Source organism: Gracilinanus agilis, chromosome 1 (genome assembly GCF_016433145.1).
Source record: "Gracilinanus agilis isolate LMUSP501 chromosome 1, AgileGrace, whole genome shotgun sequence".
Classification (NCBI taxonomy): domain Eukaryota; kingdom Metazoa; phylum Chordata; class Mammalia; order Didelphimorphia; family Didelphidae; genus Gracilinanus; species Gracilinanus agilis.
In genome coordinates this window covers 500,956,401-500,978,771 of record NC_058130.1, presented here as the reverse complement: position 1 = coordinate 500,978,771, position 22,371 = coordinate 500,956,401, and the positions used below count along the sequence as shown (strand labels likewise).

The 22,371-nt window shown below is 39.7% G+C and overlaps 2 protein-coding genes across 2 annotated transcripts in view; one reads left to right on the top strand and one right to left on the bottom strand.

Annotated features, from left to right (window-relative positions):
- Positions 1 to 12,851, top strand: part of CSPP1 (centrosome and spindle pole associated protein 1) — a 123,767-nt gene extending 110,916 nt beyond the window's left edge. The window contains exons 29-31 of the mRNA XM_044665951.1: positions 4,563 to 4,666; positions 8,538 to 8,676; positions 11,836 to 12,851. Coding sequence (XP_044521886.1) covers positions 4,563 to 4,666; positions 8,538 to 8,676; positions 11,836 to 12,065 — 473 coding nt within the window. The 3' untranslated portion in view covers positions 12,066 to 12,851. The remainder of the gene's footprint in view (positions 1 to 4,562; positions 4,667 to 8,537; positions 8,677 to 11,835) is intronic.
- Positions 12,852 to 13,485: 634 nt separating this feature from the next.
- ARFGEF1 (ADP ribosylation factor guanine nucleotide exchange factor 1) overlaps positions 13,486 to 22,371 on the bottom strand; it is a 163,508-nt gene continuing 154,622 nt past the window's right edge. The window contains exons 37-39 of the mRNA XM_044665941.1: positions 20,712 to 20,850; positions 18,283 to 18,400; positions 13,486 to 15,382 (exon numbers count right to left, since the gene is read on the bottom strand). Coding sequence (XP_044521876.1) covers positions 15,218 to 15,382; positions 18,283 to 18,400; positions 20,712 to 20,850 — 422 coding nt within the window. The 3' untranslated portion in view covers positions 13,486 to 15,217. The remainder of the gene's footprint in view (positions 15,383 to 18,282; positions 18,401 to 20,711; positions 20,851 to 22,371) is intronic.

Sequence of the window (22,371 nt, the reverse complement as noted above, 5' to 3'; positions counted from 1 at the left end):
GTCACAGAGTTGTACACATCTGAATATTCTCTACCTAAAGAGTATAATATACTCTTCTGTGATTCTTTGAGGACAGAAACTCTGTTGTACTCCATGCAACAAATTTATTTCTATATTTTTCATTTAGTAAATGTTGTAACTGGATAGAATGCTGTCAATGGTTTCAACTATTTTTCCAGATCAAAAAGAATATCTAAATCAGTGAAATAAGACTTGAAGATCACAAGAAATCTCAGAATTGTTTCTAATAGCCATTTCTCGAAATAGTAATTACAAATTTACAGGTAGAGTTTCCCATGTCATCTCTATCTCAGGATGTATATCAGGAGCTGAAAAAACCCCACTCACATCTCTTTCTATAAATCTAAACTCTTACTTTACATTTGCCTACTGCTGATTTTCTTAACTTTTGTACGCATTCTCCTCTTATCTCTGCTTGCTTCAATTTTCTTTTTTTTCCCCCATTCTAATGTCCATTTTTACACTCTTATCTGAAATTTCACTTACCTTCACTACTTTCTCAGGCCCTCTGCTATCTTTATTTCCCAAATATATCTACAGAAGTAGTTGTCTTTACTATATTTGATTTCTCTTATTCAAGGTATTAATTAATTGCAGAACTTTTATTTTGGAGTTTCTTAGTATGTTCCAAATTCTTTTAGGTGACATTGCTTTTTGTTTATCTACACAATTAAGTTCTGTTATATCATTCCTAGAAGAAAATGTAGTGATAAGGTAAAACATTCTTTGGAATTAAATTTTACTAATTTTCAATTTGCTCTCAGATTTAAATTTCAGATTACTCTCAGATTTAAACAAATCTCTTTCTTTCCAAGGTTAAGAGAAGAATTAATAATAAATGGCTTTTAAGCTCCAGATAACTTTAAATTGCAGACCACAAGCCCATTTTTATCCCCCTTCCACTTTTGGACTTCAATGATAATATTTTCAAAGGAGCTTCAATTCTTTCTTTTATTTAATTTTTTTTTAAGTCAGTGAAATCACCTTCCCTTGTATTAAAACAATAAAGCTGTCACTTTCCAAGGAAAGATGAGTGATAAAAGGTCTGAGAGTTGTTTAACTTTCACTAAGCTTTTATTCTTAGTTGTTCTTTAAAAAATTCTACTAAATGGTTGCCCTAAAACTCACATAGATTTATAAAAAAAACATTGAAACCACAGTTTGGAAATTCATTTGTAAATGTGAATGTAAATAAAGAAATTATATTTAGTCACAAATCTAGCCTCTAGTTTATGATACCATAAATTTCTGCATACTGGGAAAAAGATTTCCTTTGCCCGTTTCTGTCTCTTGTTTGCCTTTCCAGTTTGACTGGTGTTAGAAATACAAAGAAAGATTATATCTTTTTGAAAGCTTTGAAAGTTAAGCAGAAAAATTTTCACTCTTTTAACCCTTTTCCTTTTGGCTAATCAGGCTAAAAGAAAAAGTCAGATTTACCAAGGCACAAACCATAGACAATGCTAATAATAATTCCTTCCTTCCTTCCTTCCTTCCTTCCTTCCTTCCTTCCTTCCTTCCTTCCTTCCTTCCTTCCTTCCTTCCTTCCTTCCCCGCCCTCTTTCTACCCTCCCTCCCTCCTCCCCCCTTCTGACTAGAATTATAGGTTTATCTGTTTCGTACATAATATCAAATATTAAGTCCTTAATGTTTAGAGATTTTAATCATTTTTCCAGTTGACTATAAATCCTTATCATGGTTGTTATTGGGTTGCCTTTCATACCTGAGCTGGGGGTACTTTGTACCTTTTCCATTCTTCTGAGAGTACTGAGATTTTGGAAAGACATTTACAAGATCCCCTTACTCCCTCTGAACCATGTACTTTATTTGCTCAAATCTCTTCCCTAGAGATCCCTTTTCTTAGAGGGCAGACTGCCAAACAGACTTTCCTCTGTGGTCTTGTGAGATGGTGACAAAACAACACAAAAATAATACAAGATAATGGGCAACAGCCCTGTTCAGAGGTATAAAGGAGTTTCTTTCCACAGGGATGCATGAACTCCCAGAGGAGTACCCAGCCCTCATCTCTGGCTTTTGGACTAAGGTTTGACAACAAAGCTCTCCTTATAGTCTGAGGAGAACCTAAGTGGGACATAATGAGTTGACAGAGCAACTTCTGATTTCTGTAACTCAGACCTCTCTAGGACATACTGAGATATTTATGTCTTTAGCACAAGAAACACACACACACACACACACACACACACACGGTTCCCTGATGATGACCTCTCTTCTTCCTGAGTTTCTATATCTTCCCTCTTTTTCTCAGGCAACTCCTATTATGTTCACTTTGTTCACTCAGGCACCTGACCATTACTGGATCAGAGAGGGGACTGAAAGGAAATTCTGAGATAAAAAACATCTTCACTTAGCCTAAGGAAAGTTTTCCAGTTTATTTTCTTTTCTTGGGGCAGGATTAGCTGTACCGACACCAAAAACTAGTGGAATTTTTTTAGGAATCCAAGAGGGTCAGAAAATAATTGTCTGTTTAAGAATGAAATGAGTAGCCATTTATTCTACCACATGGGGCAGATGGCAAAGATGGATGGCGTCTCCGCTGAGCCTGCTGCATTTCCTTACATACATGTTCCTTTTGTATGAAACAAGTAACAGAAAGATGACAATGCATAAAACACAGATGGTTATATAAAGGGGCTGGGGATAGGGTTGGGTGTTCTCTAAGCCCATGAGGGGAATTTATTGCGCAATACCAGGGGGTTCTGTTGAGGTATAAGGCCAAGACAGAGAGGGATTACTCATGGCAAGATGGCATTGACTTTCAGGAAACTGGCTGAAAACAATCTGGCATTCATGTGGCAGAAAGTGAAGATAATTTTGTGCACTTCTCCCACATCTCTCGCCTCAAATTTTTCTTGAAGGTTGGGAGAGTCATCTTGTATGAAACTTAAACACTGGAGCTGTGTCAGTAATTTATCATTACTGAATTGAAGCATGGTTAGATTTTGCCTGTTCCCCTCAGTAGAGGTGCTATTATAAAAGGTAGTGAGGCCTAAAGGTAGTCATTTGGAATACAGTAAGGCAGGGCTGGCCTTGGAGTGGTTGCACATAAGGTGAACCAAGTCTAAGACCATAGCTTCTGACTCACAAGACTATAAGATCACGGTTCTTTAGCCAACAAGGACCTTCAGGCTATATACCTCTTGCATCTTCCAGTTATCTCATTTCTGCATGAAGATGCCATGTTCCAGTTGACTTTACATGCCAGGAGTCATGTGGTTCTTTAGGTTAATGGTAATTACAAATAAACCTCCAGAGTCACATTGCCCCAGGTTTTGTAGGAAATGGCTACAGATATAGGCTTATTTTCAGAATTTTGCTAAAATCTGAATCTGTAATGGGCAAATTACTTAATGTTCATTCTGACTGGCCATAATTGATGGTCATTCTGTACACATATGTGCATGTGCATGCATTTGTGTGTCCATTTCTCCATGTCCTCCCTGAGAAGTAAGTGTCATTATCAGCCTTATCTGGTCCTTTGACCACCAGCAGCTTTCCTTGTAGTCTCAGAATGACTTTTGGGTGCTTGTATTTATTTTATCTGTACATATTACATCTTTCCTCCCCCCCTCCCCCAGGAGAATATTCTAGGATCATAGATTGTAGTTAGTGGGGAACATCAGATGTCATCTAATCTAATCTTGTTATTTTATAGCTGAGGAAACAGAAATATAGAGAAGTTGTGGCTTACTCTGCACCACCCAGGTAACAAGTTGCAGAGGTAGGATTTGATCCTAGGTCTTCTGATTAGAGATGGTGCTTTTTCCTCCTGCACCACCCTGAGGCATGTGTGGTTTGAACAACTGATCCTAAGCCCGCAGTTGGCTCCTGTATAAACCATTATTATAGCTCCTGGTGGTTCCCTACAAAATGGAAGAACAAATTCATTTTTCTTTCTAGCAATAGCATTTGTGATACTTTCTTATTAGCAAGTGTAAAGATGCATTTGACTTAGTAGCTCCAGTTTGCTTCCCCCAAACATCATTTACTCCTTTGTTTCACCTTGAGGACAAAAACAATTCATATCCTCTACAGTAAGTAGCATTGTTCATGGCACCATCTGTATTAGGAACTCAGTAAATATTTCTGTGATTAAAGAATGTTGGAGAAAAGCCATGGATGACCTTTTCCTAGCCTATAGTGTAGTTGTTGCATAACAAAGTCAAAAGTTGAGAAAACCTTGACCCTCCCATCTGTTCCAAGTCTAAACCCAGGAAAATTGTACGTTTGAGAGATTTTAGTGATTTGGCAGTTAAAAAAAAATCTCTTAACTAAGTTCTTGAATAAGGGTTTGTCTACCTTATTTGGGAAATTGATACACTTTTTAACTGTGGAGTAAAAATGTTGACAATCTGATCACTTTCAACTATCGGTATCTCTTCTTTTGACATGCTCATGAGGGTCTTTATACAAACTGAAATTTCACTTAAAAAAATAGTCAAATGGCTTATTAGCTTTACAGGTAAAAGACTTACATGTGGCTGAGAGTTTAACATTTCCTTCCATTATTTTACATTTTCCAGGGACAAATGGAGAGAGATATTCTCCTTTAGAAATCAATCCTTTACCTTCCCAACCGTTGATGTCTGCAAGGGAGCGTAGAAGGAACCAGATTAAAGATCTGAATGTATGTATGGCTTGGGTTTTTATTTATTTTTATTATTTTTTGAATCCATTATCTTCTGTTTTAGAAATGCTACTAAGTTTTGTTCTAAGGCAGAAGAGAGGTAAGGGCTAGGCAGGTGGGGGTAAGTAACTTGCCCAAGCTAGGCAGTCTCTGAGGTCAGGTTTGAACTCAAGTCCCCCTGACTCTATGCCTAGCTCTCTATCCACTGAGCCACTTAGCTGCCTCATGGCATGGATTTAATATCTTTTTTTTCCCTTTTGTTGAAGAGGTCATGGACTTTTTGTGTAACTAAATGCAACGAAGTGAGGATCTGTGTAGCCTTGCTCTTGGATGCGTATCTGCTAAGGCCCCTTGACACTGCTGGATTTGCAACAGTTGTGCCTCATGGGGCTTAGGAAGCTCCCAAGAACTACAAATACCTGCTGGCCATCTCATGCTTCTTAGGATGGATGACATGCCAGAAGAGTGATGTTCTTGTGCCCCAACCTTGTGACCCCAAACTGTCCCAGCAAAGCCAAGCACCCAAACTGTTGACATCTTGATTTGAAAGTGGATTGAAAACTGGTTGGTTGATAAGAACAGGCTGAGCAGCAGTATTAGGAATTAGTTGCTTTGCTGAAGAGCATTCCTATTTTTGACTTTTTTATTTCACATTATCTTCTTGTAATTACAGCACATATTACTAGAAACCTGTAACTGATTCTTATTCTGCAGCTTTCCCCCTGGATTTGGAGTCAGAGGATCTGGGTTCAAATCCTGGCTTTGCTGCTATCTTTATGACTTTGGTCAACCATTGAACCTCCCTGGATTTTAGTTTGCTCTTCTGTACAATAAGGTTGGACTAGATGGCCCCTGGAACCTCTTCTAGCTCTAAATCTTTGATGCCATGAGTCTCGTCAGGTCTTACCTGTAGAGGTGTAGGGGAAACAGCATCTCAGACAAATAGTGAGTTCATATAAGGAGAGAAATGAATACTTTTGGCTCAGTTTTCTTTCAGTCTGTCAAACACTTATTAAGCATTGCTGTGTGCCAGGCTTTGTGCAATGGAGGCAGGCATTGTTCCTTCTCTTGCTGTCACTCAGTGGTCCCCTATTGCTTTTTTTTCCCCATTGTGTTTGTCAGTAGCATAAGCCTGGATTAGCTGCACATAGGTTGCCTGCTTTGAGCTGCAAATCATGTAGGTTCTTCTATAAAAACAGCTTCCTTTTGTCTTTCCCCCTCTCTTCTCCAGTTCACTGTAAAATGTGCTAGTCCCATCATCATCCATCTTGAGAATGCTGCCATATCAACCAAGTGGAGCTGAGATTAGGGAAAGAATAGAGAGTAAGCCATAACACTTTCCTTGGCTTGCCAGGTGTGCAATGTGAGACTGTTCCCTTGGGTTTAATTTATCCTTGGGCTGAAGATCTGTACAATTTAGTAGCTTAACTCATTGACCACTAGATCAGAGCATGCTAGGAAATTGGTGGGATTCATCACTGAGTTGGCTGGTTTGGGCAGAGGATATCAAGAAACAGGAGATGTGGTACCTGATTGGGGCCTTAAAGAGAGTAGAATTTCAATAGATACTGGGAAAAGAAGTGAATTCCAGGATGAGTCAGGAGGTGGGGGAGCAATAAGAATGCAAGCATGAACAGTGTAAAAGCAGAAAGCAATTATATTAGCTCGGTTTGGCTGGAACATAGAGTTATAAGAGGGGAATGCTGTGAGCTATGGCTGGAAGAAGCTGGGTTGGTGCTAGATCGTGCAGGGCTTCAGGTTCCAGGTTAAGGAGTTCAGGAGTTTGTACTCTAAGGGCCAGACACACCCAGTATTTTTGAAAAGAGTAGCCCATGGCCATAATTCCGCATTAGGAAGATTTTGCCTTAGCTCTCTGAAGGATTAAGTGGAATGGGATGAGACTGTTGGTGAATGTGCAGTTATTTCGTATCTACTATGGACTAGAGCAGGGGTCGGCAATGTATGGCTCTCGAGCTATATCTGGCTCTTTTGAGGGCCAGATATGGCTCTTTCTGCAGGAGCCATAAAGTCAATTTTTTTCAGGCTCTGTTACAGGAGCGCACACTGTGAGCACTGTACGGCTTTCACAAAATTACATTTTAAAAAATGTGGCGTTTATGGCTCTCACAGCCAAAAAGGTTGCCAACCCCTGCTCTAGGATCTAGGGATCCAAATACAAAGAATATAACAGCTCTTACTCTGACAGAGAGCTACTAGATGATACGGTGGATAGAGCCCTGGGCTTGGAGTCAGGAAGACTCATCTTCCCAAGTTGCAATCTCAGTCACTAGTAAGTTATTCCCTAGCTGTGTGACTCTGGGCAAGTCACTTAACCTTCTTTGCCTTGGTTTCATCATCTGGAAAATGATCTGGAAAAGGAAATGGCAAACCATTCCAGAATCTTTGTCAAGAAAATCCTAAATAGGGGTAGCTAGGTAGCTCAGTGGATAGAGAGCCAGGTGTAAAGTTGGGATGTACTTTCTTCAAATCTTGCCTCAGATACTTCCCTGCTGGGACTCTAGGCCAGTCACTTAATCCCAATTACTTAACCCTTACTGCTCTTCTGCCTTGGAACTACTTTTTAGTATCAATTCTAAAGGCAGAAAGTAAGAGCTTACAAAAAGAAAGAAAACCCCAAATGGGGTCACAAAGAATTGGCCACAACTGAGCATCCCTCTCAGAGAGCTTATATCCTATCGGGGTGTAAGAGAGTATACTCACATGTGAATTTCTATAGAATCAGTATAGTTAAAACAAGGTAACTTGGTAGAGAAAGGCCCGAGGCTTGGGGCATCAGGAAAGGATCCGTTGAGAGAGCTAGCACGAGGTGAAGGTGAGTCTCCTCAAGCCACAGACAGAAGGATTGGAGCGTCACTTGGGGAGGGAGGAGGGAGAGGCCAGTGTAGGCACAGAAGTCACATCTAAAGAGACCGGAAAGATGGTCTGGGACCAGTTTTTGCAGGGTTTTGAAAATGAAACGGAAGTTTTTAAATTTAACTCCAGGCAGTAGGAAGCTGGCGGTGTAAGTTTGGGCAGTGCATTATTGGATACTCTAGTGGATGGGCCCAGAGCCGAGGAGGTCCTTTGGGCTGCTGTACGCTTTCAGAGAGGTGCTGAGTACCCTGCCAGGCATGAGCTGTGCCAGTGGAGAATGGCAAGATGGGACTGTAGCATGGGGGAGGTGTAGGGAGTGAAGCAGAAAGGGTGGCTCCAATAGAAATAAATGAGTTCAGAAGACTGAGTTTGGGGGAAAATACTGTGATTTAATTTTTTAATATTTGAATTTGAGATGACTCTGGGACATTATTAAAAAAAAGTCCAGTATGAAAAAAAAAGTGGGGGGAGGCAGCTGGGTGGCTCAGTGGATTGAGAGCCAGGCCTAGAGATGGAAGGTCCTAGGTTCAAATCCGGCCTCAGACACTTCCCAGCTGTGTGACCCTGGGCAAGTCACTTGACCCCCGTTGCCTACAATACGCAGTATTGGCTCCAAGATGGAAGGTATGGGTTTAAAAAAAATTAAATAAAAAATGTCCAATATGCAATTGGTGATGTAGACAAAGGAGATTGAGAGATGAAGAAGCTGAGCATAGGGACAAGCTCTGGTGCAAAGTTGAGTTCCGCTTTGCTGTGCCAAGTTTTAGGAGCCAAACATCTGGTGGTGAGATATAGCAGGCAGTGGGAGAGGCTTGAGACTGGGCCACATAGCCATGGGAGATCACCAAGGGAGAGTTACAGAGAAAGGAAAATGGTTATAGAGCTTGGGGGACCTGCGTTTAGAAGGCAGGAAGAATAATAACTCTTATGTCCCGTGACCCTAATGTTTCAGAAATCTCACTCAAAGAAATATCTAAGTTCTGTCTTCTAACTGCAGGATAATTTTCATCCCAATGTGCAACCTGATGATTTCTCCTTAAAGTCAGTATCCAGCATAAATATTGAGCATCTTAGAGCTAAAAATGAAGAACGAATGCGAAGACTAAATCAGCTGCAAAAACAAGCTATTGATACAGGTAAAGAAACACATTTGAAGGATTCTTAGAGAAGTCTCATGGCTCCCTGGGACCCACCTGTCTTGATGATAGGGAGATAGGCTCTATGTAGCTGGCTTATGGAAGGCCCACGACTATGCCCTGGGATGCAGGGAGAGCAGCAACACCCTAACAAAACAGAAGGCGTCAGGGTGTGTTTAGTGTCAGCTTTTCCAGTGAAAAGCACCCATTGGAACCTTCTAAGAATGGAGGAGGATCCTCTTCTGAAGAGCTTTAGAAAATCATGGCAAGGAGAGGATTCTGGGTGTTTGAGAAGCTATGATAAGGTCTAGCAAGCTCAAAGGGCCTAAATACAGACCAGGTGATAAATGTGGTTCCTTTTGATTAGAAACCAATCTAATGAAATTCAGAAAAATCTCATCACCTTTGGGTTGGCTACCAGGTGGTGGGTTTTTTTAAGCCAAAGGACAGAAGGAATGCCCTTGTAAATGAAGTAAATCATGGATGCGCCAATTGTTGTAATAATTGATAATAATACTAGTTGCTTTAGTATTTGGGAAGTCTGTCCGTGCTCTTAATAACCACCTTTATGGAATTGTAGTAGAGAGGAGCCAAATTTATTTAAGGGTGACCTGTTTTTTTTTTTTTTTTTAATTGAATAAGGAGATGGCCAAAAGTTGTTCTTAATCATGAAAACCTTTGGTTGGTATCACTGGCCTTTTCTTTTAAATATTAAATATCCTTATGTAGAAAGTTTTCAGATATCATAAAAAGTCATAGTTAACCTGATATTGGCTTTCTGCAATTTAGAAAAAAGAAAACTATGAAAATAGTTTATTTTATCAGGGTTTCATTTTGTTGGTTAAATAAAAACAGTACCAACTCATTACAGTAGCTCAAGCCCAACTGGTCAAACACAGGGCAGTCATTTTTTCTTGGGCCCGCTATCTGGTGGTGTGGGAAGCATGAACGTATCGCCGCTTCCCACAGTGCCTGCCGTATGCCCAGCGACACAGCGCACAATCGGTATATTCCTGAAAGCATCCTTGTCACCAGGAAGAAAGTTTACTGTTTACCTTAATTGTTTTGCCAGCATATTTTTTTCCTATATTAAATGGGACAGTGCTACCAGTAGGCTGAAGTGCATTATTAATTCAGTCCAATAGTAGACCCCTATAATTACTTTGTTGGGTCTGTTATTACAAATCATTATTATCCTCTCAGCATGTCCTTTGGTTTTTACTTCTACCTACACTTTAATGCCTGCTAATCAGTCTTTTGGATTTGAATTGATCTGTATGTAGCCAGGTCCTTCATTTCCAACACATTGTAACTTGATTTAGCTCTAAGTGAGGTGTTCTTCTTCATGGGAGAGGAGGGAGGAGGTCTAGGAATTAAAAAAACATTTTGCTAATAATAACTTACAATATAATTGATTCTCTTGATACTCGTAGATATTTTATTTTTTACATTTAAAGCATTATTTTGCAGAGTCTACACACTTTACTTATGGACACTGACTATAGTCCATGAGGGGGGTCCTTGACAAAAAAGGTCTAAACCCCTACTCCAGCAGTGTGATGATGTTCACTCATTTTTATTGGTTAGTGTTCTCATTGTTAGCATGGATTTTAAGATATGTTCTTCCTTATATTCTAAGATAGTTGAGTGATAACCAATTACTGAGGTGTTTTTATTTCAATATCGTCCTTTCAAACAGGAGCTTTTGGGTATGATACGGATTGAATGCTCATTAAAATTGTTTTCACGTGTCCCTTTGCTGTGCCAGTCCTTCACAGACCAGGAGATGTAATTAAAAAAAGAAATGAAATTTCCATCACAGGGTAGGAAGACAGATTTTCATATAATTATATCTACTAGTAATTAAGCCATAAAATTTAATATAGAAGTACTGCTTAGATTAAACTTAAGATCCTCTAGGAGAGAGAATTGGAATAGACACTGAACTCTTTTCTTTGGCCAGAGGTAAAGCTGCTTCCAAATGACAGATCAGTATTTCACTGCCTTCTATCCTTTCCCTGAAAGTAATTGACATTTTCATAGGCCTTGGTTCTTCTTACTTGACATTCTTTATTCAAGCCTCACAGCAACCTTGGCAGGTGAGTGCCACTAGTATGTGAGCCTCATTTTACAAGTGAGTAAGCTGTGGCATAATCTCATAGTTACTGTCAAGGGCATGGCTTGAATTCAGTCCTACACTTTTATTCATCAAGTTTTCATTCCACAGTAAAAACAAATAGAAATTTTTCTTTCTGATTTACCCACATTAAGTTAATGGGTAAAAGTTGTTTTCCATGATCTGTTCAGTCCTTTTAAAAAAAATGGAAAAGGGAACATATAATTGGTTTCATTACCTTTGTATGAAGTATTGATAAAGGAAAATTATTTTTGTCACAAGTAAATTTAAAAATCAAATGTGCCAAGAGGACATGAGTATATACTACTACTGAAGTAGAATACAAGTTTTCCATATTGGGAACTTTTTTTTTCAGTGTTGATGGCTCTATTTACATTGACCTAATTAAGCATTTAATTAAGACCCTGAGCTTGCCATGAGGAAGGAACTTACAAGTTAGCACATATTGACTGGATCAATAAAAATTAATTTATTGATCTTCAAAGTATTCTTCCCCTTCCAGTCACAGTTTGAAGGCTGTTTTTTTCAATAAAATATTCGATTTGCTCAGCTTCTCTTTTAGAAACGATTTATGTTAGAACAACGCACTCTTTCTGTACTAAAACTTCATGAAAATTTTCCCATATGTAAGATTGATACTTTTCAGGAAAATTATTTTCAAGATGCCTTTTCTAGTTCTAAAATTTTTCTTAAACCTTACCATGATTTCCAGGCCCATGATAGAGATCTTGAGAGTGTGTATGAGAGAGTAGAAAGGAGCATTTAGCTAGAGCCCCAATTGCCTGGATACCTGATAAACAGCTGAATTAATGAATTGTCAGTTATCAGCATGCCAGATAACTACTGTTCTTTGAAAAAAAGTTAATTTGGGTTAGGCCAGTTCACTTTTTGATGGTTCTGTATCAATAAACACCTGTTAAAATTATTGTGTCTTACATATTCTAAATTAGCTATGCCCCCATATTATGTAAAATGGGGAAAATGGGAAATGGGAAAATGTGAGCCTCCTTTTTTTTCTCTAGATGATGAAGTTTCTTTGGTTGATCCAGATGACATTCTTAAGCACTTTGCAGCCCACAGTGGTGAAAGAAGACCCAATTCTGTGGAAACTGTAGCCACAGAGCCTTGGCTCCGACCTGGAACATCAGAGACCCTGAAAAGATTTGTGGTTGAGCAGCTGAACCAGGAGCAGCGTTCCTCTGAAAATCCATTGCCTTTTAACTGGCAGGGCCTTTCTACAGCACATGGTTAAAAATAAATCTAGATTGGAACCAGTTGTGCCTTTCAAGGTAAAAGGAATGTTAAAACTACTGAACTTTTTATAGTCTAGGTCTGTCTTTGTGCCCTCTCCCTGCCCCCTTTCCTCATGTGGATGGACAATCTTTAGCCTGTAAAGTACCATTCTAGATGTGTATATATGTATTTTTTTCCATATTTTGTTGCTTTCATGTATTCCATGAAATTGTACAGAATGTATTTTTTTAAAGCCACCATTACTGTTAATTACATAATGCATAAAGTATGGAATTGTTTCCACATATTTTGTCATAAATTATAGTGGTAATGTAAAGTTCTTGTAATACCGTATGTGCATTATCTTTATTCCGCCTATTACTAGGATGAAGTGAATAAAATTTTAAAGTGTCTTAAAATATGTGTAAAACTTGAAGACCCTTTGGTTGTGTATCTATCTGTAAATGCACAACTTTGCCAGTGTCATCGATATTCAGAATCATCTTTTTTGTAATCGCTATAGCATGTGTTGTAGCTTTGACTATACCTTACCAGTTACTATTACTTAAATATGGAAGCAAAGATGCTGTTTAGTTCTACATCATTTGATAGCTGCTGACTTGGTTACTCTGTAAATAAATGATTTCAATTTTATTCTAGTCAATCAGTTGAATACTAAAATGCTAATTACATCTTTTCACCTCTGTTGTATTTTTGGTGCCAACGAAGGCATTGTCTTAAGTTAAGGTCTAATTTATGGTATGATTTAACTCCTTGTTAATGAAAATAAATTTTTATTTTATTACCAATGCTCTCCTGTGCAATTTTACAATTAGAAATTACAATCAATCAATCATTGCAGTAAACTAGATGATTTTGAACTGAAAAAGAGGGTGAAACTTGCCATGTAAAATACCGATTCTTTGCTGCGTAGTTTTCAAAATATAAGTATACTTTGAAATAACCAGAAACTTGCTAGGGTGTTTATGAGACACCACTGCTCTTCAGTGGTCTTGATTACATAATTTCCTAGATAGACTTTAAGTTGATCATCAATTTTTGACTCATTAGCGTGAGATATCATTAACTTGGATTTGGTGTCCTTGTTAAATTCCGTCCTCTTTTGAGTCAGGTCCCAGCAAAAGCAGGTGACAAGTTTTTATTGTTCTCCCCATTGGCAATGGATCCACTGACTGTAGCTTGCTTTCAAAGTATATTAATTGCTTCAAAAGGTCCTTTCATTTGGGATATGTGGCCTTGGGAATCCATAGCAAGTAAAAATGGCTATACATTGGAGCAGTTTAGAGAAGAGCACTAGAAAGATCATCCTCTTTTGCATTTTATAAATATGTGGAGTCTTGGACAAAGAGGTGGAAGTCCTGCAGTTCTATATCCAACTTTGTTATGGACAACTTGAACAAACCCATTTTACACATTCATTTATTTGTTCAACAAATATTTATTGAGCTCCTACAAAGGAATAGAATTGAGAATGTCTCTTCTAATACTTGGACCCTGAAGTTTTTCAAAAAGCACCATGTGAAGAGATGGTTGCATTACTTACTGATAAATTACCAAGTCTCTGGTAGGCCATCAGCCTTACTCTGGGTTCTCAGTTGCTCATACACAAAAGAGCTAAAAACAGTTATGTCTATCTTTAGTTTGCTGAGTTTAAGCCTTCGGGAGGCACAGTGTGGTGAAGGCAAAGAAGATGGAGGAGGGGATCCAAAGTATCTAGAGCAAATAAAATGTATTTTGAACTGTAACTTAAAAAAAAAAAAACATTTTGGAGTTCTTGATTTTCAGTTAAAAATCAGAGTCAATAAAACGAGTTTTTGTAGATTACACTGGTTTTGATTGCACTGATGAAAGGATTCAAAAACTTTATTGACCTATAACCTGATTAGAATATGCCGGATGAGAACCAATATTGTACAGAAAGTTGTACAGAATTTTTACATAAAAAACTTTACATATCTGTACCATATACATTTTATCCATCTGAAAAATTTTTCTACATCCACTGTTAATACGGAATGCTTGACAATCTTGTCTTTTTTAAGCCATCAGAGCACAATTCACAGTATGAATACATTTCCAATAATCTAACCATCCTCACTCAAACCATGCCAGATTTATTACTTTAATATATTCAACATTAAATTCTGTACATAGAGTGAAATCTACATCAATCCTCCCCTACCCCCCAAAAAAAGAAGAAAAAGGAAATTGTGACAGCAGACGCAACCTAGACTTGTTTTTTCAGTGATTCAAGTTCCAGTCCTTGAAGGATCATATTTTTAATGGCTCATGTTTAAAAGCCCTAAGACAAGTATGTTACAGGGAGTTATGTCAGTAGTGATATTATTCTACCTCTGTTTATTTTCAATAAGAGTCAGCAATGGTAGCTTCTGGGCTATAATCACCCTGCCCTCCCACCCCAAAATTTTCACTGCACTGGGGAAAAGAAAAAAAGATCCCACAAAACCAAACCAAAGTAAGTATCAACCCAAACTTCTAGTGCATCTGATAAACAAAATATTCTGGGTCTTTAGTAAATGAATAAGAAAATAAAAGAAATCAAATGAATGCAGGAAGAACTATATGTTTAAGGTTTTATATTACAGACCTGCATCTCTGTACATTGTTTTTTCACAGAAGGATGATTACCAATATCTCAGGTAGCCTGAGTGTGCAAAAATCTTCAGAATAAGAATACCATAGTTGCTAAATATCTTTTACTGTGAACAATAATTTTCTCTTCCCCCCCCCCCAATTATAAACATTGTATCCTTCAAAATACAGCTCTCCTGAGTTGTACTTCTTGCAGAAGTTCAAGCCTTTACATGTAAAGTTAGTTCTTTGGGTAAATTTTATTCTTCACACTTGCCATAAACACCGGTGGTGAGCCCGCTGTCTAGAACAAAGGAGGACGACATCTGAGCACGTTACTGACACACTGTGCTGAAAACAGGCTCGAAGCTCAACGTGAGCCCGACGAGACAATGGGAGAGAATCCCCAGATAACTGAGGACTATCACGCGGAGTGTTTGCTGCAAGTCTGAGGAGTCTTCCTCGCCTGTACCATCAAACCCCAGAAACATGCTGCCAGACTGGAGACCTCAGCTCCACGGTCCTTTTTTAAGAGCTGAAGGAGCAATATTGTTACCATCATTGCTTGCTTGTTCCTAGCTCTTGTTCAGGTGGTTGGGATATCTGGAAAACGACTCCAATACGAAGAAAAAATCTCCGGAGAACAGCTCGAAGTTCAGGAATCAGGTCAAATTGCATAATTTCACATAAGAGAGGGTAGTAGAATGATGCATGAGCTTTGAACTGAGGGAAAAATGATTTGAACATTTAGCATTGCTACAATCCAAATATATTGTTAGAAAAGTATTTGCAAAACTAAAGGTTTTAAGGACCGGGATAAATCTGGGTAAGGGCTAAAGGGTTCACTGAACATACAATGACAAGACAGGCTTTTTAAAATTTTGTGTTTTGTATGTAGAATTTGAAGACTAATGGCACATTTCAATAGGTATGTAATTTTTATTAAACATTTTTTATTTTGTAAGATAAAAGTTAATAAGGTGATTTTTTGCAGTATTTAGACAAAGTAAAAAAGCAAATTATGGGTATATTGTAGTTCTTAATGCTTTTTATGTATAAGTTGGATCATTAGGTTTTTCACTAAAATTTCAAATGATTTTGCCAATATCTTGTTCCATTTGCTGAGGCAAAAACATGCAGTGACAAAAATGCATATGTACTTATTCTCTTAAAGCCATGTTGGCAAACCTAGAGCCAGCATGCTGAGGAGGCGGTTTCCCTTCCCCCTCTCCACGGCCTGAGGACATTTCTCATAGGACTGGCCCCTCTGCCCAGCAGATAATTCCTCCCTCCCCTGTCTGGGTAAGGTGGGGGCTCACATGCCGCACAAGGGTGCACTTTGGGCACTTAAGTCTCTAAAAGGTTCACCATCACTGCCTTGATATATAGTGTCTGGGTTTGTTCCTGTCCAACAAAACTGATGTCCTTGTTGTGAGGAACTCTGTGGAAATCCCCCTGCCTTTTAGGCCCGCAGTTACAAAGGCCGCAGGATCCTGGCAAGGCTTTGATCAGGGTCTTCCTAGTTCCGTGTGTCTGCTGCCCCCAGCCGCCTCCCTGCTCTCTCCTAGGTGGATACAGCTTTGCCCCTGCCTGTCCTGTGTGTGTCTGACAGACCAAAGAGGCGGCTCCTCTGCTCTCCTTTTGGTGTGCTTTAGGGCCGCTCCAGACTTCCCCTGCGGGCTGGGGGCTGGTTTTCCGCCATGGAGGCCTGCCTGCCTGCCTGCCTGCCTGCGGCTCCTTCCTTCCAAGGGTTCTCTCCACTGACTTCATCTGGCACGGGGCGCTGCCTTCTCCCTAACGCCATCACAACTCAAGGGGACGAGCTCCTCTCCAGGCCTCAACTTGAGGACTGGCACGCCACAATGTAACTAGGGGCAAGCCATCAACAAAAGCCTCAGGACTGTAGGCAGGGGACGACGACGACGGGCCGCTGGAACTGTTAATACTTTTAAGCAACTCTCGTGTAGCAGGGACACGAGGTCAGCGATCCCTTCTTTGTGAAGGTTTTCCTCCGAAACTGGCTCAGCCAAGCAGCTGTACTCATGGGGAAGCTGAAGTTTTGAATGAGAAACTAATGTAGTTTGGCAGAAGCCACCATGGCTGTGGGGGGTGGGGCAAGTCACTTCCCCGCTCAGCCTCAGTTTCCTCATCTGTAGGATTAGGACAATAACGGCACTCCACAGTTTGCTGTAAGCACTTTGCAAACTTTGGATGGACAGAAGTGGGAGCCTTGCTTTTGGATTGTGACATCATCCTTACGGTTCTCTTAAATGTGATTTTATCCCCTTAATGTGGACTAGTGAAACATTCTGTGCCTGGCCTTTCTTTACACGAGATCTCTCCCCGGGTGACGGCACTCATTCCTGTGGCTTCAACTATCCTCTGGGTGACAGTGACGACAGCATCTGTAGGATTCCTTCCAGCCTCTATTCTCCCACTTTTCAGTCATTCCACGGCCATCTCCTTTTGGCACCCCGTTGGCACCTCAAGCTCAACAGGCCCAAAGCTAACCTCATTACTGTTCCTAGCATCCTCTCCTTCCAGTCAGCCCATCTGCTCATCTGGGGTCCCTTCATCACTGAACTGCCTTCTTGTTTTTCACACACACACCTAGTCAGGCACAGATTCTTACCGCCTGTACCTTTCTCAGTCGTTCTCACCCAAGCGCATCCTCCTTGCCAAGTTTTAGGCTCACCGCTCTAGTTTAGGGCTTCTTTTCCTCTTGTTTGGACGAATGCAGGCAGCCTCCCAACAGGTTCCCCAACTCAAGTGCCATCCCCCACCCTTACCTCACTGATAACACAGGCGTGAATCCACTGATGAAAAACCTCTCAGACACCCCCAGGCTTAACTGGAAGCAGGTGCTCCTCAGCCGGGCCAAGCCCTTCCTAATCTGGGCCCAGTGGATATCCTATGACTCTTCTCTACACGAGAAGCCAACGTGGCTTGAAAACGTCCCTTGCTCTCCTGCAAGCTCTTCATTAAGAAGACGGCTCTCCCCTCACCCCTGCCAGGCCCAGGCTACAAAGACTCCCTTCTTCACAAATCCCTTCATGATCATGTGGCAACAAAGAATTTCTCTCTCACTTATGCTCATTTTGGGCCCTTGGCATCTTTGAGCCTATTGCCTATTATGTAGTTAGTAATCATTTAATACATGCTTATTTTCTTTTAATTTATATTTTCATGTATCTGCTTCTTAAGCAAATGGATTATTAATATATTTTGTAATTCGTAGCACAATGCCCCACACAAACTAGATGTTTAAAAATACAGTTAAGTGGCAAGAAGCAATGCTGTGTATTATGGGTAACTAGGTGGCTCAGTGGATTGAGACCCAGACCTAGAGAGTTGCACATAGAGGCAGGTGAAAGAAGCAGTAAAGAAGGAAGATGCCTGAATGGAACACTCAATATTATTCAAATGCATTTCCTGAGGGTCCCCATCTATAGGGTTGGCACAGTGGGCAATGAATAGCATTTATGTAAGAAATTTGAGCATCAATAAGTCCACAGAATAATGTTTCTTCCTCAAATAATATCACAAATTCTCATAACCAAAACCAGAGCCAAATGCTGTTTTTAAGGATAGAAGAAAAGAACACTTCTGTATCGAATACTTACCCTGTTGTCACTTATCTTTAGAACCTTAGTTAGGAATAAAAGGAGTAAATTCGTCCAGGCTTCTCGGTGACTTTCTGATGTGAGAGTTAGGAAATAACTTAGTGCTTCACTGCAGACACTACAAAAAGAGAAGGTATTATTTACTCAAAGAATACACCCACACACCCAAAGTGCCCCAGAAGCCTTGAAGCTCAGTGACTGTTTGCTGAATCAAATACAAGAAAAACAAAGAGAAGGGCAGATTGGGAACAGAGAGACAAAGAGAAGGAAAAATGGAAAAAGGAGAAGGGAGAGAGAGAAAATTCAATGTTGGCCCATAGCCAGGAAAGCAGCGCCTGGCACATAGAATTGTGCTTAATAAATGCTTGTTGCCTGACTGACCCGGGGTCCAGATTCTGCCTCTCACATATAACTGGCCTCATGACCCTGGAGAAATCACCTAGACTCTTATGGCCAGGTCAACCCCCTCTAAGACCATAAATTAGAGAGAAGATACTTATCTGCTCTGGCAGAGCAAGATCCTGGTGGAGAGCCCAACTCCAATGAAATTGAAGTATAAAAAAATATATAGAGATAAAAATATATAGAGATATAAAAGGAAGTTAAGGAGAGCAGGTTGGCCAAGCAACTTACAGACAGACCACTTCCATGGAATCCTAAAGATCCTATACCCAACAAACATTTATTCAGCACTTGCTGTATGCTAGGTATCGTGCTAGGCACCAGTGAGACATGCAGACAACATAAATGGGGTCTGTTTTTTGGGAAGGGGCAAAGGCTCCCCCAGGTGAGGGGGTTGCTCATCTCAGGCTTCATGGAGGAGGAGGGGCTTTTGGATTTGAACTTTGAAAGGTCTGACAGGTAGAGGCGAGGAGGGGATGGGCATCCCTGCCATGAGCAATAGGAACCCCTCATGCAAAGGGCATCATATGGGAGAAACAGCAAGGTGACAAAAGAGCATGAACAGAAGCCTCGTCAGGAGTCTAGAAGGGCAGGTTGGCACCGGGTCTGTTAGAGGTTTAGTACTACACAAGAGTAATCTAATGTTATTTCTAGAGGTAATGAAATATGGAGTTAGTGGAGATCACTGGGTAAGGGATGACGTGTTTTTTTTGTCTAATTAAATACTTAAATACCACTGATTTATTATTTGCATGCTAATGGCTTTTTTAAACCCTTACATTCCATCTTAGAATCAATATTGGTGTGCCAAGGCAGAAGAATGGTAAGGGCTAGGCAATAGGGATTAGGTAACTTGCTCAGGGTCACACAGCTAGAGGTCACACAGCTAGAAAGTGTCTGAGGCCACATTTGAACCCAGGACCTCCTGTCTCTGGGCCTGGATCACAATTCACTGAGTCACCTATTTGCCCCCATGCCAATATAGTTTTAATTGTATTTAATGATTTTTTGCATTTATACCCCTTTATCTAGTCAAGATTTCTTCTTTCTTCAAAATTATAAGTTCAGAAGAAAATGTCCCTTTGAGCCCAGACAGGGCCACATTACCTGGGATTACAGATAATGAACTTTCAGTCCCCTGTTTTAATGAGCAGGAATAGGAGAAAGGGGCATTATAATCTTATCCCTTACCCCATTTAACCAAGGAAAAGTCAGAAGCTCTTTTTGGAGTTGCTATTCCTCTTGCTAACCAAATTTATGCCAGATGAGGGTTTGGAGAACCGTATCTCCCTCTTCTATGCCTTTCACCTTCTGACTTCTCAGCTGTAAAGAATATCCTTTATAGATCTTATCTGGATGGCTAAATTTTGAGCACTGGCTGTTGCTCCTCCCTATCCTGAACACTGATTTACCACAAGATCATTCATTCGGAGAGATGTTTATTGCCACATGTAGGAACGAAAATAGGTAGAGACTGATCAATTATCGTGTTAAGTAAAAAACCTTCAGAACCCTAAAGAAATAGCACTAATTCACTGTGAAGTGCTCTCTAAATCAAGTCAGTCCTAAGTTTATAAATTTTTCAATTTGAGATGAAAAACAATGAAAAGTCTGTTAAACAGTTACTGGAATTTATCAAGCAACTTTTGAGTGAATTTCATGGGATTTCTTAATTTAAAATCTATTATTCCCTTTGGTTTATTTAAATAACAGAGGCATTCTTTTTAAAACCAATGCAACCAGAACATTCTTTTAAAGTTACAATTTTCCACATTTAGCCTAAATTTAAAATTTTTGAGTGAAGACTTTTAACAGAAAATATTGAAGATAAACAGTGAAATAATTAAATGTTTTTCCTAAATGAAAAGAGGCAGTTTTTCATCATGTATTACCTATTTCCTGTACCAATGGAGATGGAGGAGAAAAATATTATAAAATGTAATCACCAGATATTTTTAGGTGATTTTTGTGTTTGCTATATTTCTAAGGAAATTAGCAAGAGCCAAAAATTACTATCAGTGTCTTACTTTAAGAGTCTCTGCTGGACTTCCTCCCATGCGCTGGTTCGGCTCTCATCCATGTACATTCGGAAAAGAATTCGTAATCCACAAGCTAGACTGCTTGTTTCTTGTTTGAGAAGATTGGGCTTAGACTTCCCTTTGAAACCTGTAGGAAAGGAAAGATCGTCAACTGTCAACTGACTTTAATGGAAAGATTTTCATTCACTTATTCCTACAGGTCCATTTTAAAGCTTAGAGCAATTTTAGTTAGACCCAGCAAGTCTTGAGTGTGGAGGAGAATAGACTGGCCACATGGCTTTCAGAAGTACTAAAAAATGACAAACCCACCAGCCCCCAGGACAGTGAGGGTTGTGGAAAGCTAAGGGAGGGATCTGTCTCCTTAGGCCCCTCAGTCTCAGTTCTCTTTGCATCCTTCATTTTACTCTGTGCTACCTGAAATTTCTTTTTTAAACCTATACCTTCTGTCAGAGTGGCAAGGGCTGGACATCTGGAGTTATGTGACTTGCCCAGGACCACATAGCTAGGAAGTGACTGAGGTCAGATTTGAATTCAAGTCCACCTGGCAACAAGTCTGGCGTTCTATCCTCAGTCACAGTGCTACCCTAGCTGCCCCTACTACCTAAAATTCTATTACAGAATTTCAGACCACTTTAAAAAATATTCTCCTGTCCTCTCCCCTTCCCTAAACATGTAGAAACAATTTTTGACAACTGTTTTAGGACATTTTAAGATTCAGATTCTCTCCTTCCCTGAGGCAGTAAATAGTGTGATATAGGTTATACTAATGCTTTCATGCAATACAGATTTCCATATTGCTAATGCTATGACAGAAATTCTCATATACAATAAAAAGTTCATGAAGGAAATAAAGTGGAAAATGGCATGCTTTGATCTGGAATCATTCATTTCCTTCTTTTACCGTGGATACCATTTTTCCTCATAAGTCCCTTGTAGTTATCTTGTAAACTCGCTTTGCTGATATTAGTCTAGTTCTTTTAAGTTGATCATCATATAATATTTCTATTACTGCACACTTTGCTCTCCTAGATCCACTCACTTCACTTTGCATCAGCTCATATAAATCTAAGGTTTTTTATTTTTTTATTTTTTTTTTATTTTAAACCCTTAACTTCTGTGTATAGGTGGAAGAGTGGTAAGGGTAGGCAATGGGGGTCAAGTGACTTGCCCAGGGTCACACAGCTGGGAAGTGTCTGAGGCCAGGTTTGAACCTAGGACCTCCCGTCTCTAGGCCTGGCTCTCAATCCACTGAGCTACCCAGCTGCCCCCTAAATCTAAGTTTTTTTTGAACTCATCTGGTTTGTCATTTCTTATGGCTCAGTAGTTTTCCATTACAACCATATATCACAATTTGTTCATAAATATTTTTTACAGGTAAGTCCTTTTCCCTTATCTCTGACTTCTCTGGGATAAAGACACAGTTAGTGGTATTACTGGGTTAAAGGTTATGCATAGTGTTATGGCCCTTTGGGCAGGGTATCATATTGATTTTATTAGTTCACAGTTCCACCAACAGTGTATTTGTGCTCCAATTTTCCCACATACCCCCACAACATTTATTAGTTTCCTTTTTGGCCATATTAGCCAATCTGACAGATGTAAGGTGATATCTCAGTTGTTTTAATATGTATTCCTCTAACCAATAGTG